Source organism: Lepus europaeus, assembly GCF_033115175.1.
Source record: "Lepus europaeus isolate LE1 chromosome 21 unlocalized genomic scaffold, mLepTim1.pri SUPER_21_unloc_2, whole genome shotgun sequence".
NCBI classification, from domain to species: Eukaryota; Metazoa; Chordata; class Mammalia; order Lagomorpha; family Leporidae; genus Lepus; species Lepus europaeus.
The window spans coordinates 620,652-639,581 of NW_026909007.1; the positions used below are offsets into that span (position 1 = coordinate 620,652).

At 44.7% G+C, this 18,930-nt stretch overlaps 1 protein-coding gene across 2 annotated transcripts in view; it reads right to left on the bottom strand.

Annotated features, from left to right (window-relative positions):
- The window catches only part of LOC133754326 (exportin-6-like), a 79,649-nt gene that overhangs the window by 50,034 nt on the left and 10,685 nt on the right, over positions 1-18,930 (bottom strand). For both annotated transcript variants that reach the window (XM_062184786.1, XM_062184785.1), the window contains exons 4-6: positions 17,978-18,055; positions 9,039-9,492; positions 5,743-5,869 (exon numbers count right to left, since the gene is read on the bottom strand). In XM_062184786.1, the coding sequence (XP_062040770.1) occupies positions 5,743-5,869; positions 9,039-9,492; positions 17,978-18,055 (659 nt within the window). The remainder of the gene's footprint in view (positions 1-5,742; positions 5,870-9,038; positions 9,493-17,977; positions 18,056-18,930) is intronic.

The window sequence follows — 18,930 nt, forward strand, 5'->3', positions numbered from 1 at the left end:
GTGAGGGGCCGGCGCTGTGGCACAGTGGGTAAAGCCGCCACCTGCAGTGCCACATCCCATATGGGCGCCAATTTGAGTCCTGGCTGCTCCACTTCCAATCCAGCTCTCTGCTATGGCCTGGGAAAGCAGTACAAGATGGCCCAAGTCCTTGGGACCCTGCACTCGTGTGGGAGACCTGGAAGAAGCTCCTGGCTCCTGGCTTCAGGTAGGCGCAGTTCCAGCCGTTGCAGCCAACTGGGGAGCAAACCAGCAGATGGAAGACCTCTCTCTCTCTGCCTCTCCTTCTCTCACTATGTTAACTCTGAATTGCAAATAAATAATAAATCTTTAAAAAAAAAAAAAAAACAGGTGAGGTCCAACCTCACAACCCAAAGGGTAGCCCTAGAACACGACTGTGCAGCTCCATGAGGGCCATGGACAGGAGCAACTTGAGGAAACGAGACGACCACACCCTGTCTCCACCTCATACCTGGCAAACCAGGACGTCTGTGACATGAAATGAACCAGGACAACAAGCAGGAGCCTATCTAAGAAGCCATGCAGAAGTGATATGGGTAGCTGGTCAACTTGCTGAGCCTCCCTTGAGTGAGCTGTCCTTCCTTCATCTGAAAATACCCGCCAGTCTCCTCAATGGAACACGCCTGGTCAGAGCATGCGCAAGCGCTTTTTAAAAAGCAACACCACGTGAATCCAGCCTTCATGGCCACGTCAAAGTACTTTACAGTCCTGCATGCCATCCGCATGGCTTCGATTAAGGACTGATTAAGGATTTCCTGTACAGCTCAAGACTGGAAGCAAAGGTTAGCAGACACAGCCCAGCGCAATGTGGAACACCACCGTTCACATTCAGACCCGCACGCTGCGCCGGGCCCAAGCTGCCCCTGACCTGAACGGCAACAATCACTGCACACACAGGTTGGGAAAGGCAAAACATGGCAGGCTGACTCCACATCTGGAGTCACTTAACTTTCCAGGATCTTCATAGACCTATTTTTAAATGTACCTGTATATATGCTCACATTTACTTTTCAGATTTCAGGGCTAATGGATCACTGACATTTTTAAATTTTATTCATTCTTTTTAAAATTTTATTCTTTTTTAAAATTTTATTCATCTTCTCACTCATTCATTTGTTCACTTATTTACTTATTTAAGAAGCAGAAAGAGACTTCTCACCCACTGATTCACTTCCCAAATGCCCACAACAGCCATGGTTGGGCTACGTCAGGCAAAAGCACAGCAAAACCAGAGGGTTCTGGTAAGCAGTGAGAATCCAAGGGGATGTATCAGGACTGCGGGCCACAGGTCGAAACAGATGTGTATGGATGGCAGTAACCTAACTACCTGAGCCGTTACTGCTGCCTCCTGGGGTCTGCATTAGCAAGAAGCTGGAGCCCGGTATCAAACCGAGGTGCTCCAACATGGCAGCGGGTGTCATAACTGCTACACTGCTCCCTGACAGGTTCTCTTTAAGCAGCTAAAGGGCTTACAGTGTTTAGCTTTGACTGGCATTGATTTATTTGATCTAACAGTCTTGGAGAGCAGAAAGATATTTGTCTTCTCATCTTAAAGTAGAGTCACTTACACCAAGGTGACAAGACAAATAAGGAAAAGAATGAGAACAAGAATGTGGCTCCTAAAATCTCTGATCCAAGGCACGTACATCATGGTGTCACAGTAGAGCTGTAGCTTGGGACGCCACATCCTTTATGGATGCCAGTTCGCAACCTGGCAACTCCACTTCTGATCCAACTCCCTGCTGATACCCTAGGAAACACAGTGAAAAATGGCCCAAGTGTTTGGGCCCTTGCCACCCACATGGGAGACCCTGATGAAGCTCCTGACTCCTGGTTTGGGCCTGGCTGAGTCTTGGCCATTGAAGTCAGTTGAGGAGTGAACCAGCAGGTCTGGAAGACCTCTCTCTCTGTGTCGCTCCTTCTCTTTGAGGCCTTCAAATAAATAAATAAAAAGGTTCATGGTATGGCCAGCACTGTGGCGTAACGGGTAAAGCTACCACCTGCAGTGCTGCCATCCCATATGGGGGGCAGTTTGAGTCCAGGCTGCTCCACTTCCAATCCAGCTCTCTGCTATGGCCTCGGAAAGCAGTACAAGATGGCCCAAGTCCTGGGCCCCTGTACCCATGTGGGAGACCCCGAAGAGACTCCTGGCTTCTGGCTTTGGATCAGCTCAGCTCTGGCCACTGCAGTCATTTGGGAAGTGAACCAGAAGATGGAAGACCTCCGTCCCTCCGTCCCTCCCTCCCTCCCTCCCTTTCTCTCTCAAATAAATAAAATAAGCTTTCAAAAAAAAAAAAGAAAAAAAAAAAGATAAATGAAGAGGGGCTGACGTTGTGGGTTAAAGCTCGACATCCCATAAAGCAGCAGAAGATAGCCAAGCAGTCGTGCCCCTGCCACCCATGTGGGAGACCTGGATGGAGTTCCTGGCTCCTGGCTTCAACCTTGCCCAGCCCCAGCCATTGCAGACATTTGGAGAGTGAACCAGCAGAAGGAAGATTGAGATCGATTGATCTCTCTCTTTCTCTCTCTCTCTCTCCCCCACCCTATGTAACTCTGCCTTTTAATAAATAAATCTGTTAAAAAAATGCAGAAAAGGAGAAATGGTTAAAGAAAGACACAGTAGCACCACTCTTGGTCTTTTTATTGATCTTTCAAAATGTTTACCAATACTAAAACTTTAAAAATTTTAAAAGACAAAAATATTGAGTACTCATAATAACTATCTAGATAAAAAGAAGCAAGACATGTTCCCACTTTACAGACAACAAAGCTATGAGAAAATAAGACCCTACTTTTAGTGAATAGGTAAGAGCTTAAAGCTCTCTCTGGAGACCATTTAGTTCTTGAGTCTTAACTCAAAGAACTCCCTGCCATCAGGCCTTGATCCTGGACACGCGCCATCTTTGCTCTGCTCTGCCTCCCCAGCAGCCAATCTACAGTAAGCGGAAACAGGGCACCTGCCTGGTTCTTGTCCCTCTGCCTGACACTCAGAATCCCTTTCCATCTCGGCCTCAAGGACACCCACTCCCACAGTTAGCAAGTCTAGATCAGAAAGAAAACTTCCCATACAGGAAGACAGGAGAGAAGGGAGCTTGGCCAACAATACCTCTGGGTAAAGCGAGGACATGTGTCTTACTGCTCCCAATATACATGTATTTGTATATTCCAGTTCAATGGAAAACACATAGATATCTAGTAGGAAAAATTCATTAAAGACAAGCACTAGACAGGCCAGTAGTGAGGCACAGTGTATGACACCACATCCCATACTGGAGTTCTGGTTCAAGTCCCAGCTGCTCCACTTCCAATCAGCAGATAATGGTCCAAGGGCCTGGGCCCCCGCCACCCACATGGGAGACCTAGATAGAATTCTAGGGCCCTGGCTTTGGACTGTCCCAGCCCCAGCTGGTGCAGCCATTTGGGGATTGAACTAGTAGACAGAAGACCTGTCTCTGTCTGTCTGTCTGTCTCTCTCTCTCTCTCTCTGTCACTCTGCTTTTCAAATGAATGAATCTTTTTAACAATGAGCACCAGGAATGACCCTGAAGCCCATCTTCACTGCAGTCAATATTCTTAAGTGGAAGAACTGAAATCTAAGGAAATTAAAGGCTTATTCAAGGACCCAGATCTAACAGACACACCAGAGCTCAAACACAGATCCCTTGGGACCAAGTCCAAAGGAGGAAGCATAGCAAACACATGCACACTTTAAAATATTTTTATAGCTTCCTTTCAGATCCCCTTTTACAAAGGGAGTAAATCTCTAGACATTTCCACCAAATTTTCCAGATAACCCCTTCTTTCTGACCTCAGCAATGGCTCCTTATCTCTCTCAAACCTGCTATCTTAACCTACCCACTCAACACTCCCTTTACCTGTCTATATGCTCTCAAATCCTCCTTTCTTCCTGGTCTCCTTGACGTTTTTCCTATATCCAGCTCAAAATGGTCCCACCTCTGAGGCTCCGCTCTTACATCCTCTCCCTCTCACAACCTCTTCATCACCTCTTCTGTTCCCTCCTAGGCCTGGGGAGCTCGGCGGGTTTCTCTTCTTCTTCTGCACTCCCTGGCCCCTCTGTCAGGCACCCTGACTCTCCTTCGGGCTTTGGTCCTCTTCCTCCTGTCCCTTCTCCCAGGAACGATTCACCCTCACATCCAGTACTCTTATTCATACATGCCAAGTCTCGCTGCGAGAAAAGGGAATTTCCACACCAAACCCTTGTTCCAAATCCCCCACCACACACATACACTCCTTCCAGCCTAGAACTTGGTCTTTCTTCCAGCCTCATTCAGCCACTCTACTTTTAAAGCAGATACCCCACCGAGCCAGCAGTTTCAGTCCCTATCCAGGGCTGGGGAACAAGCAGCCTGTGGGCCCTCTATAGTCTGCGAAGTCATTTGGTCTGGCCCTGCCAAGATAACCACAGGTGGGACTCAAAATCCAATCACTCTATAGCAGGCTAATTTTTAAGTTGGTAATTTCATATGCTATGCAAATGATGTTATAAATCTCCAATGGCCCTTGGCAAAGAAAAGGTTCCTTACCCTTGCACCAACAGAACGATCTACCTGTATATCAAAAAGCACACAGAAGATGTTCACGGCAGCAAGAAGCATGGTCACCAAGAACTCACGGCAATCAAATCAGCAGTGGAGTGGACTTTCAGACAACGGCTTCCTGGACCACAATGGAAATGAACAAACTGCTGCCACACACCACACAAAAGACTCTCCCAAATGGCACAGCAAATCAAGAATGCAAATAAAACAAGCACATGCTATACACTTTCATTCTAAGATCCACCATAGGCGAAATTCATCTAGTGTTAAGGTCGATTCTAGGATTATTTCTGGAGAGAAGGGGGTAAAGTGACCACAAAAGAGCTTGGGAGGATTTCTGGGGTGCTGGTGACGTCCTATTTCTTACCTTAGATGGTGTGGTCATTTGGGGAAAATTAATCAAGCTGTATGCCTACTATTTATGTACTCTGTATGAGTGCCATACTTCAACCAAAGGCTTTGTAAAACACACACACACACACACACGTATGAGGGACAGGCCATGACAGAAATGCCTACTGGACTGTGGTGACTACTGCACAGCTGTATCAATTCACGTCACATCACTGAAGTGTACTATTACAAAGAGAGAATTTCATGCACGTAAAATCATACCTCAATAGAAAAATACGTCCACAAGAACACCAGGTCACTAGGCTAGAAACTCAGAGACAGACCCTGCTTGTGAAGGTGGTATGTCTCGCTCCTGAAATACGACAGGAGGCTCAAAAAACTATTTGTTAAATTGGAAAAAAAGAAAAACTGAACACCACCAAAACTACCTCTCAAGAGCTTCACCATAAATAATTTTGTGCAGAGTTTCAGTGAACAAAATAGAACTAAAGGTGCTAATTGCGGACTTTTTCTGTATTCTGCTTCTCTAACATAACAGTAATTAAGAGCAGACTCTGTGGGTCCAGTGCCTGGCTCCACCACTTGCTAACTGTGCAGCCCTGATCAAGTAACCCTTTGAGCCTGAGTCTCTGGTCTGGAAAGCGGGAGAGAATAACAGTCACAGTACCTACATCATAGGGTCACTATGATGACTACATTTTAGCTTTACACATCAAGCTCTGTATCAATGTCTGGGAAATAAGGCTTACTCCCGAAAATGAACAAGGCAGACTTGTTTCCCGGGGAGGGAAGGACAGTTTTGGTGCTTTACCTGGTGAAACGTGTACTTGAACAAAAGTGTCAGAAACTCCACCACAGGGAATTGGGAGTAGGACTCAATTCTTCTTAGGTGAACACTCACAAAGAGCCGCAGAAAGTCAGTAAACTTCTCAACGTAGCTAAATGAGACAAGAAGACAAAAGGTGACCTAAGAAACCCAGCCACCTCCAGAGAAGGGGACTTAAATTCAATCCAAACTTCTTTCACAGAGAACTGTACAGCTTTATGATAAATTTTCAGTTTAAAAACATAAAGGCCTGCAGCAATTACCTACAGGACAGGCAACCCTTCATTCCATTACCACCTGAAACATAGCAGAAAGCAACTTCACTCCTCAGACACTGTCTCCTAAAGCCTTCCTAAAGCTAGTGCCCTCAGATTTTCTAACTTGTTCCTGTTATGACCCAAATGAAGTGAAGGCAGAGAGTTACTGCTCTAAAGCTCCCGGGCAGACCACTGCGCCATTTCAACTGACAAGTCTAGAAGGCTGGTTTTCCTTGCTAGGAGGCCAACATACTACAATAGTGCTCGCGTAAGAACAAGTCAGTTCAGGCATCCAGGGAAGGTATACTCAGGCTTCTAAACGAATGTTCATTTCCCTGCTCTGGCTCCCTGTGCTAATTAAACATAGCACATCCTGCACCACTCTAAGTGTGATTCCAAATATAAAGCAGAGTGCCTGGCAGAGCTGGGCAAGCTCGGGGACTATTTAGTCTGATGCCTCCAGTCTACAGATGGAGCCCAGTGAGATAAAGTGACAGCCCCAGGCCACTCAGCCGGCACCGGGGCTCTGGGCCCAATCCAGGATCTCTCTTTCCACATCACAGTGAATTCCAAATTCATTTGTATTCACAAAATCATTTCACAGAAGAGTAAGGGGCACGGCTGCAAGGGTAAGAGAGTTTTGTTATTAAATACACAGCACATCATCACTCCCACATTTCAGAAACTGTCATTTTAAGCCCCTAAATACCAAAAGGTGCTTAGAAAATGAGATGGACATACCCTCTTAAATTACATTTCAGAGACCAACAAAACAAAGGGAAGACTTACTAGGCCTTAGCCAAAAGTTAAATAATGGCTGAAAGCAATTCTGAAACTCATAACTGCAAAAGGTTGTTTTTCAGAGCAGAGGTATATGAAATAGGAAAGGAGAAGAAGAAAACTGCTCCTCAAAGAGCACAGCCCACATTCTTCCTGGGACCTGTGCCCCTGCGGGCAGCCAAGCTGCCTGCCTGGCCGCCATGTGGCTGGCTGACATCCACGTGTCTGTATGCAGCCTTTGAAAATACACAGAAATTTGTTTTGATAAGGAAAATGGCTGTCTTTGGGGACCATGAGCCAAATACTTGAAAAACGGGCACTAAAATCAATGGTTTTCAGAGAGAGGAGAGCATGAAGAGACTTCCCTCTGAGGGCTCCAACACTAAAACTCATGAGCCGGAAGTCCTTGTTCCTCAGTCTTCTCATTACATTATACATAGTTTTACATGGATCTCAAAGCCATCAACCGATTACTGCTCTTTAAGAAGATGCACTCAATTCCCTACCGCCCATAAAGGAACAAAGAGAAGTCCTGGGTAAAGTATCAAGCATTTGGATTTTATTTTAAGCTCCAACCCAATTAAAAAAAAAAAAAATACAAGGCTTTCAGATTTTATTTCACCTCATTTTCTTTCCCTTGCCCACCTTCTGGTACAGGAGCTAATGAACAGTAGAAAGTTAGGGAAAAAAAAAAAAAAAAAAGGCAGTGGAGTACGAGGAGAGAAGCCAAGGGCCTGGTTAAGCAGCTCCTAAACAACTGAGAATGGATTGAGCTGTTTAGAATTAGTGGTAAGGGACCCCAGAGCCAGGAAGCAAGCACACAGGGTTGTTTATGTCACCTTTCTGCTTCCAGGTACCTCTCAGCTTTCACAGGGCAAGAGGAAGCATAGGATTAAAATATAAAACCAAGAGCAAAACAGTTATATGGAACAAATCAGTACACAGAGAACCCATACCCTCCGAATGTAAGCCATAACAAGGTGTCTATGACTCAAAACAACCAACATTTGACAAGTGGTACAAGCAGCTAGGTTTTTTTTTAATTAACATATGATAACAACCTTCCTTAAAGCTAAAAAAGATAAGAAATTGTATGAATATTGATTTCTTTGAATTCATACAGAAAGCCATGACCAAATAATGAAAAACAATACTTATGGCATTAAGAGTTCCTTTGTGATTACACAAAGCAAATGTCACACAAAAGTTATTTACATTGAACCGAATCAAAACTATCTTACGTATCAATTTTTTTAACATTAGAAAACTTAAAACAGTCCAATTTAAAAAGCACTAAACCTTCTTAGCTTTAGACACATATTCTACCAAATACTCTAAAGAAAAGGAAATAGCTGAACTCTGTAGCACTTAATAACAAAAAACTTTCCAAGGAAAACTGATTAAAATATAACTTCTGCTGCTAGGTAATCTATAAATATTCACTACTAAGTCAATACAATTTATCAGTCTGGAAGTTTCAGAGCAGACAACAGGACTGTCCAATTTCCCTCGTGTTTTTACACAGCGGTAGCATTATGCTAACGAAGCTGTCAGATGCAGAAATGACATCATCTGCAAGGAAGCAGACAGAGAGACCCTGACTCAGAGTCCTCTGCAGAGTCCTCTTTTAGGGACAAAAAAAAAGGCTAGGGAATTTTAGGGTCCATTAAAGGGAGCGATAAAGAAATAAACATAGATGTGTATCAACCTGTGCCCACCTTACCATCCCTATCTTTGGATGATAACTTGCTGTCTGTGTAAAACTCACATAATAACAACACTCCTAGACACTGCAAGATGTTCATTTGGGAAAAGCCAAATAGTAGAAGCTGACAAGCAACGCCAAGTGAGAAAGGCCACTGTGATGCCTGTACCTCCACGGACCTCTTCTCCTGTGCTTGGCTACGCATGAGCAGCAGTCTCAGCTCCTGCACCACCTCAGACCTGCAGGCAAATAGTGAGGAAGAGGGGGAAAGAGGAGTGGAAGGGAAGACAGGAGGAGGATGGGGAAGAGACAACAAACCTGCACAATTCACATCACTTTTCAAACTCAACTGAGTTCCCTTTACCACCCTAGCCCTTCCAGCTCATCTCGGACTTACTGGTGCACACCTACCTTTCTGATCCTCACCAGAAGCCCCATATTCTGAAAGCAAAGAGGTTACAAACACTATGCGGCACAGCGCGATACACAGTCACAGCCCCTTCTCAGGGCACAACCGGCGGCATGCCTGCTTTCATTACCTCTCATCAAGCTCCTCTAGCCTGCTCTTCACCGTGTGGGCATTGTTATCCTTGGTGATTTTCTGCAGGAGGTAGAAAGTCTGCTGGAACATACGCAGTAAATACTCCTCGAATTCCATAGGCACACAGTTCTTGGACATGAGTTCATTGATGCAGGACATGGCCAGGACCCCAAGCCGACCACGCTCCTGACCCAAGACACAGTTCTGGCTGCTGCCGTTAACCGACGCCATCTTTCTAGCCCGGATGTCACAGCCAAAGCGCGCAAAGTGGAAGATGGTGGTAAGGAGGGACGGGGTGATGCTGGCAGACAGAGGAATCCAACTGAAGAGATGGGCCAGGCACTCCAAGGCCAGGGAACAGATATACTCACTCTCCACATCAAGGATGGGAATTGGCTGATTCAACAGTTTGGCTGAACTAGGGCTCTGCAGCAGGTTACTTAGTAGGTCACCTGAAAGTAAAAAAGGCTTTGAAGGGCACCACTATCAAATCTCCTACAAACTACTTTAAGGAACTCTCCTTCAAAGACAAAAAAAAAATCAATTCAGTTACCTCAGAAATCAGTATGTTCAGTATTAAATGCCAATTATAAAAAGTTGACAGCAGAGAGCTGGCAATGTGGTATACCAGGTAAAGCTGCCACCTGTGATGCCAGCATCCCATACAGGCGCTGGTTCAAGACCTAGCTACTCCACTTCTGATCCAGCTCCCTGGTAATGTGCCTGGGAAAAGCGGTGGAAGATGGCCCAAGTGTTTGGGTCCCTCATTCATGTGGGAGACCTAGTAGAAGCTCTGGGCTCCTGGCCCAAACCTGGCCATTGTGGTCATCTGGGAAGTGAACCAGTGGATGGAAGCTCTCTTTCTCTTTCTTTCTCTTTCTCTTTCTTTCTCTCTCTCTCTCTTTTTCTCTCTTTCTCTTTCTGTGTGTGTGTGTGTGTGTCCCTCTAACTCTGCCTTTCAAATAAATAAATAAATCTATAAAAATAAAAAAAGTTCACAGCAAAGCAAAGTAACATCTTGTTCTGATTCTCATGGGGGAAATATGGATATAACCTTAGCATTGACTTAAATTTAATTTCAGTTAAGATCTGTGGAGTAGCAGTTTCCAGGAGGCAGAAAAAATGGGGATAGAGGAGCTGTTTTGCAGCTGTAAAACTCCATGCTTATCCAAATTATTCTTTTCTTCGACTGTCCCCCCAAAATCACAATCTTGTTTTTGAAAAAATGACATATGATCATTAAGTGAATTTTAAAAATCCCTAATACCATACATAAAGCAAAACTCGATGGATTAAAGAGTTAAAACTTTCAGCTCTTAACTGAAATGTAGGGCCAGGAAAAAGAAGACTTATGAAAACTACCCAAAGACAATTGTTAATTAAAACAAGGATAAACTCAATAACATCAGAACTAAAGAGTTTCTAATCAATGAAAACAATTATGGGAAAGTGACCAAGCAGATAAGACAGCCAAGAAGATATAGTCACAATTTCTAACACCAAAAAGAACCAAAATGTAAAATATATAAGAAAAATGCTGTACCATCATAAGAAGAACCCTAATATGCAGGTGGGTAGTGGACACAAAGGATGATTTTCAGAAGAAATTCGAAGGGGGAACAAGTGCACACAGAGATATCAAATTCACTAGTAATCAGAAAATGCAAATTAAAAGGGGATGGGAAAAGAACACTGGAGGATGGCCCATGTGCAGGGCAAGGAGTGGCTGTGGGAATGTCCATGCAGCACTGGCAGGAGGAATAGCCACTCTGAAGGGATCCTGGCACTCTGAAGTCCTGGACACATTCATATAGCCTATCACCTGACCACTCCCCTCCTGGCAAAGTTCCAAAGCCACCCTCACAAGGGGACAGGCAGTGGTCCGTGCGGGTGTGGGAACTGGAGACAGCCTGGCGTCCTCGTTAAGAGAGAAAACAGGTAAAAGCTGGGGGTGTGGATGCAGATGCCATGGCCTAACAGGCCTGGGCAACACAGATGGGGAGACCTTCCAGACACATGCTGGACCAAAGTGAACCATGGAATCACAGCACAACCACATCATTACTTATATTGAAATACATGGACACAAAGCAGGAAGGGTATACAACATGCTACCGGAGAAAAGGATGTACACTATATACATACAAAATGGCTGTTCACTGTAGGGAACTGGGACAGGAGGAGAATGAAGATGAGGGGAACAAATAAATGAGAGGAGCCTGATGTAAACCCATACTCCTCAAGTGCTACAACTAAGCACTTGTGATGAGCACCTGTGGTTTACACTGTTTAAACCACGCATCACTACAAAGCAGCAAGTCTGAAGTTTGGCCCAGGAACCCTAGAGGGTCCAAAATGCTTTCAGGAGTTGATAAATTCAAAGCTATTTTTTAAAAAACACCAAGATGGGGGCCGGCGCTGTGGCTCAGTATGTTAATCCTCTGCCTGCGGCGCTGGCATCCCAAATAGGCACCGGTTCTAGTCCCAGCTGCTCCTCTTCCCATCCAGCTCTCTGCTGTGGCCTGGGAAAGCAGTAGAAGATGGCCCAAGTCCTTGGGTCCCTGCACCAGTGTGGGAGACCTGGAGAAAACTCCTGGCTCCTTGCTTTGGATCAGCACAGCTCCGGTCGTCGCAGCCATTTGGGGAGTGAACCAGCAGATGGAAGACCTTTCTCTCTGTCACTCCCTCACACTGCCTGTAACTCTGCCTCTCAAGTAAATAAATAAAATCTTTAAAAAAAAACAAAACAAAAAAACACCAAAATGTTCTCCTCTTCGCTAGTTCTTGCTGTCTTGCAGGTGTACGGCAGGGCTTTCCCGGGGCTGCGTTATCCGTGCTACTGCATCAGACAGGACACAGAAGCTGTCTTTCACTAAACCACATATTTAAAGACATCTGCAGAAACGTAAAACAACACCACTCTTTCAGTAAATCTGTCGTTTTGTTTTGGAAAATAAAGTTATCATTTATTAAAATATATAATTTAATAATCATAATGGATTCATCATGGCTATTTTTAAGTGAATTAACAAATATTTATAAATTTTCTTACCTTTAATATCAATGGATGTAACTCTATGAGGACCTCTATAGTTTTTAAGAGTAAAGGGGCGCCAAGGACAAAAATCAGAGCGCCCCCCCGGGCTATACATCGTCAGTGGATCCAAGAACCTGCACCAACAGAACTAGAATTTACCAGGCCCACTCCCACAGCCACTGCAGCAGAACCAGAGGGGCCAGGAATCCATGCTCTGCAAGCTCTCTAGGGGCTTCTTTTGCTTGCTGAATTTTTTGCAAGCACTGAACTAAAGGAAATCATCCAAAATGAAATGGGAAGAAAGCTGTACAATTATTTTAGAGAAAACAAAAGAAGAAAAAACCATCAAAACTCTAAGAGAACTTTCCTAAAATAGATGTGACTCAATAAAATAAAAGGGCATATTCTGTCCCAAAGGAAAAAAAAATGGCAGTGATCCATATTAAGAAACTGAGGGGTGAGGAAGAAATGCAAGCAGAAAAAGTGCACGCACAAAGGAGAAAACGTTCCTTCCGATTTCTTCACAGTAACATTCAAAGCCAGAAGACAGTAGCACAGGGGCTACAGGTTCCAGGGCAAAGCATGTGTGAAGAGGAAGGTGACTCTTCCTCAAGCACGTGAGACTCAGGTAACACACTGCCCTCACAGTCTTCTCAAGGAGGCTCCTGGGAAATGAAGAGTGAAGGGATGGAGACGCTGCGGCACAGGGACTAACGCTGGCCTTGAAAGGAGCACAGAACCAGGAGTAAACACGCACAGACGTTACACTTGCTCATCTTTCACAAGCAAGACATCCTAAAACAAAGGTCTAAAAATCAACACATGCAGTCAGAAACTGGTTTTCAGAGCAAAACATCTATGACAATAAGAACACCCCCACTTGCTGTACTGCTGTTCTCTGCTTAGCCAGGTACTAAAAGCTTCACCTGCACATTCTCATTTAATGCTCACTCCATCTGCGAGTCACTAAGGCCTGCAGCTGGTGAGAAGTGTATGCATAGATCTGTATTTAAAACCATGCACTATTAGCTGTCACGGTGCTCTCGCAGCGGGCTCAGTTCCAGGCCGGCCCCCAGGGCCGCCACACAGCTGCTCTCACATGGCGAGCCCACGAGTTTGTCCTTTGATTTTAATTATTTTCTAAGGAAACCCTGTCCCTCTCCCAGCCTCGTGCACATATGTACTTAGTTTTTATAGCAAAGAATATAAATTTGCTGTTGATTTTTCTATGAACTTTTTACAGAAAAAAAAAGATCCTGAATAAGAAAAAAAAAAAAAAAAACATGCACTATGTGGATGAGAAAGATATGATACCCTGACTTTTACTGCCCATCAAAGCCAACTCAGAACTGTAATCTTTACACAGTTTCATTCAGCACACATTTTTCTTTCCATTTGTCCAATCAGAGAGGTGGAGGCTGCCCAAGCGCAGTCTGAAGGCAGACACACCAGTCTGCCTGCTCTCATTCACCCTCAGAGACATCTATTCTCTTTTTGCAACCAAGGACACGGACGGCCAGAAAAGGTATAAAGGCACAAAGTAAGTGGCAGGGGAAGGAAGCAGGGCAGAACTAGGGACACAGTTAAGGCCAAGCCCTGGAACGATGTTTCACATCCCTCCCTGCTCCACCGCTCACTGGCGATGGGAGCCCAGCAAGTTACACTACATGAGCCGTTCCCTTATTTGTAAACAGGAGCTAAAACCACCACCCCATGTCACTGCAGTCTGTTCTAGTGAGATGAGGGGCCACTACGGGGGTGGGGTTAGGAAACAAACCAATGATTCCGGAACCATCCTGAGAACTATTCCATACATACCCCTCAAACCTTCTTCTACATCTCGTCACAGTAACTGTTCAGACAGGTCCCTGGACTCAGTTCAGACAGAAAGCTCAATTAAAAGAACACATAAGGGAAAAGAGACGAAAAGCCTAAGGAACTAATGATGAGGGGCTGGAGGGGAATTCAGGCGAGCAGGGGCGGGATGTGCTAGGAATCAGCCTGCTTACTCACTGGCCCTAAGGGCTCTCAGGATGGACTTCTTCTACAAAACTAAGCTTGTGGTCAAAAAAGCTGTACAATTTTCTAGAAGTTTCAGTGCTTAACTTGGTGTCTAAACTGCATACTCAGTTGAGCAAAAACATCAAAATAAATGTTAAGTCATCAGCAATCTCCAAATAATGAAGCAAGACCTGATGACTTCACTTAAGCATCATAAAGAGAAAAAAATGAACATGCAATTCTTTTGTTTTTTTTTAAAGGGGAAGTATATCAGTTTAAAAGCTTACTTAACTCCTAGCCATCATCCCCCACGACACTCAATTTACTTTGCTTTCCTCAAACCAAATTCAAGACTTTAAAAAAATGTAATGCTAAGTATTACATTTACATTAAGTATTACATTAAGTTTTGAGGAAGCAGGCATGCCATCTTTGGCTTTGCTATTTGAAGGCATCGTCAGTTCACATTGTATTTCACTCAGCCTTCAAACAAAACTGAGGCAACACCTAAGAGGTAACCATCTAGTTCTGATGTTCCCTAACTTGGCCCCAAGAAAAATAAAGCCTACCAAAGCATAAACTGAGCTAGCTCAAAGCACACATCTGATCAAAGGCAACTGAAGGGCATGGCTTTCAGCAGTGGAAAAGAATCCCAGAAAAGCAAGTCTTACCACAGTAAATGGCCAATGCTAACCGAATGCTAAGCTGGTCCTACACCACCTGAAGACAAATCAAATGTGGAAGAACTACTCTTTGTGAACTCTGTTTACATGAAATGAAGAGCTTAAAGACTGCAAATTGTACAGTACTGAAAAGTGTTCGTTCAGTTATAAAACTAAATCCATGTAACCTCTGCAAATCTTTCATTAACCATTCAAATGTAAAATATAAATCTGCTAAGCTGCCTCAAATATCCACCTAAAGAATGATGGTTGCACATAGTACAAATAAAAGTTCCACTCTTACAGACTTTAAATAGACTCTTAAACTCTCTAACAGTTTGCAATCCAAGTACAATATATGGAATTTGGAATAAATTAACATACTATGAGCAGTCCCCCAAACGTCATGATATATTTTAAATTGTAAGTAATACTACAAGCGTTTCAACTTGCATATACAGACAACAAGCTACATCTGGGCTTAGGGACGCCTCATTTCAACAGCCCAATGCCTTAGGTAAGGAAGAAAGATGTGGAAACGTTTCTCACTAGCCACACCAACCTTTACAGGACAGGAAGAAGGATGTGCCAACTCACAGGATGTACTCTACTTGGAAAGCATTTGTGATCACTGAGTGTCAACAGAAACATTAAGAAACCAACAGTTCCTGCTCAGCTACAATTTCCTTTCTCCATCCATCCTTAAAATTAGTCATTTTTAGATGACTTGCACTCTTGACTTTTTAAAGAGCTATCAGCAAGTCAACAACAGGAGTAACTGTGTACTTACGTCTCATGTGGGATCTGTCCTTAATTTGTTGTCCAATGTGAATAATGCTATAACTAGTACTGAAACAGTATTTTTACACTTTGTGTTTCTGTGTGGGTGCAAACTGATGAAATCTTTACTTAGTATATACTGAATCAATCTTCGGTATATAAAGATAATTGAAAATGAAAAAAAACACATGGTTTTAAATTGGACATTGCATAGAAAACCAGTTTTTAAAAAATATTATGTAGGATCTCTGTCCTTAATGTGCTGTACATTGTGATTTAATGCTATAACTAGTACTCCAACAGTATTTTTCACTTTGTGTGTCTGTGTGGGTGCAAACTGTTGAAATCTTTACTTAATATATTCTAAACTGATCTTCTGTATATAAAGAGAATTGAAAATGAATCTTGATGTGAATGGAAGGGGAGAGGGAGCGGGAAAGGGGAGGGTTGCGGGTGGGAGGGAAGTTATGGGGTGGGGGGAGCCATTGTAATCCATAAGCTGTACTTTGGAAATTTATATTCATTAAATAAAAGTTAAAAAAAAAAAAAAAGAAAGAGCTATCAGTAACTACATACAATAACCAGCAATCGACACACTACTGAATAACCACCGCAAATATGTACAGGCGTTTAGCAGATTATCCTTAACCAATGGAAACCCAATGCTGACTACTGCCAATTGGACCCCAGCATGTCCTGGTGGCCAACAGAACTTTCCCTGAGCTTCCCACATTCCTGTGCATCTCCTTGGGGCAGCTGACCACCCTGCAACCTCTGCAGAATGGCACACCTCCAGGCTCACACAAACTCAGGACAAACAATGCAGCCAGGAAATTTGAGGAAAAGAGAAGGGAAAAAAAACATAGCCAGGCCGGCGCCGTGGCTTAACAGGCTAATCCTCCGCCTTGCAGCGCCGGCACACAGGGTTCTAGTCCCGGTTGGGGTGCCGGATTGTTTCCTGGTTGCTCCTCTTCCATTCCAGCTCTCTGCTGTGGCCCGGGAAGGCAGTGGAGGATGGCCCAAGTCCAGGGCCCTGCACCCCCATGGGAGACCAGGAGAAGCACCTGGCTCCTGGCTTCAAATCAGCAAGATGCGCCGGCCGCAGTGGCCATTGGAGGGTGAACCAACGGCAAAAAGGAAGACCTTTCTCTCTGTCTCTCTCTCTCACTATCCACTCTGTCAAAAAAAAAAAAAAAACATAGCCTATATTATGGAGCCGGCGCTGCAGCGTAGCAGGTAAAGCTGCCGCCTGCAATGCTGGCATCCCATATGAGCGCCTGTTCGAGTCCCAGCTGCTCCACTTCCAATCCAGCTCTCTGCTATGGCCTGGGAAAGCAGTAGAAGATGGCCCAAGTCCTTGGGTCCCTGCACTCAAGTGGGAGACACGGAAGAAGCTAGGGGCTTCGGATCAGCACAGCTCTGGCCGCTGCAGCCAACAGGGGAGTGAACCAGCAGATGGAAGACCTCTCTCTCTGCCTCTCCTTCTCTCTCTGTGTAACTCTGAATTTCAAGTAAATAAATAAATCTCAAAAAAAAAAAAGGAGGGGTAACAAATTTGGAGGGACAGCAATTATACACTGAATGGGCAGAAGTGGACAACATAAACATAAGATCAAAGGTGCCAGGGGCTGGTGTTGTGGTGTAATGCGTAAAGCCGTTCCTGTCCCAGCTGCTCCACTTCCAATCCAGCTCCCTGCTAATGGCCTTGGAAAAGCAGCAGAAGATGGCCCAAGTGCTTGATCCCCTGTCACCCACGTGGGAGACCTGCATGAAGCTCCTGGCTTCAGCCTGACTCAGCCCTGGCCATTGTGGCCACTTGAGGGGTGAACCAGTGGATAGAAGATCTCTTGCTTTCTCTGGCTCTAACTCTGCCTTTCAAACAAATAAATCTTGTAAAAAAGAGAAGGAGATTAAAGGTCCTTCTCGGGGCAGGCATCTGACTTGGTAGTTCAGATATCCATGTCCCATACTGGAATGCCTAGATTTGATACCCAGCTCTGGCTCCTAACTCCAGCTTCCTGCTAATGTACATGCTGAGAGGCAAATGTGATGATTTCAATAACTAAGTTCCTGCCACCCATGTGGGAGACCTGGATCGAGTTCCCAGCTCCCAGCTTGGCCAAGTCCCAGTGACTGCTTTTAGGCAATGAACCACTGGAGAAGAACTTACTCTCCTGTCTCTCCCTCTCAAATTTAAAAAAAAAAAAAAAAAAAAAAAAGCAAAAAAGCACCATCTTCATCTTCATGATGGGCAAGGAAGAAGCAAGATGCAGTGTTCAAAATATTATATAAGAAAGTACAAGTACTTCTGAGGAACAGCAGAAAATTCGCTCCATGGAAAATATGGCCAAAGAGAGATTAAGGAAGAATCAATACACATCTGAGGCAGCTAAGCTGGTGCTGACCCTGCTGAGATCCCCTGCTGCACTGAACAAGAGGAATGCCACAGGGACCATACCACTTTCTCCTGAGGTCGGGGATGGCGGTGGAGTGGCGGCAGTAATGCTGTGCTTGTCCCAGACAGTCTCCAAGATACCTATCAAGAAAGAAGGAACTGAGTGTAAGAGAGTCATACAGTCCCACGTGTGAAAATCAGATTTAGAGAAATGACTCATTGTCACCTTTGATCAAACATCAGTACTTAAACATCTCTGTATCCAATGTCCTCTGGCAGCTAGTGGCCGTGCCTCACCACTGCACTGCCCACTATCTTCTGGAGGGCACTGTCCCCACTCAGAGGATCTCCGTTGCGCCACCCTGACCTTACAGTGTGGCTTCTCCTCACTATTTCCCCCAACACTGGCCTTCACCAAGGTCACCTGCGTAGACTTAGAGGCCACTTTAATCCTGATTCTCCTTGACCACTCTGTGGCATTCCATGCGACTGCCCAAACCCTTCTGCCAACAAAGGGGCCTTGGGTACTGCTCTTTCCTTGTTTTCCCCAGTTTCTTGGAACTCAATTCTCTCTTCTGCTCACCCATCGCTGACACACCCACCTCCCAGGTTCCCTCACTGGCCCTCCTTTCACTGTCTCTGCTGGACTCAACCACCCTCTGTCATGGCTTCAACAAGGCAGACTCTGAAGCCTCACCAGTCTGTCTGTCTGTCTGTCTGTCTCTCTCTCTCTCCCTCTCAGCCCAAAACTCACCTTGACTATACAACAGGACTTTCAAAAGTTTACGGATAACAAAATAAAATGGTATATATTTTGGTGAAAAATTTTTTAAAACCCACACATGACGGGTTTTCCAAAAGCTCATGGGAGGGGCCATGGCGCAGGTTAATCCTCCACCTGTGGCGCTGGCATCCCATATGGGCACCGGTTCGAGTACCGGCTGCTCCTCTTACAATCTAGCTCTCTGCTATGGCCTGGGAAAGCAGTAGAAGACGGCCCAAGTGTTTGGGCCCCT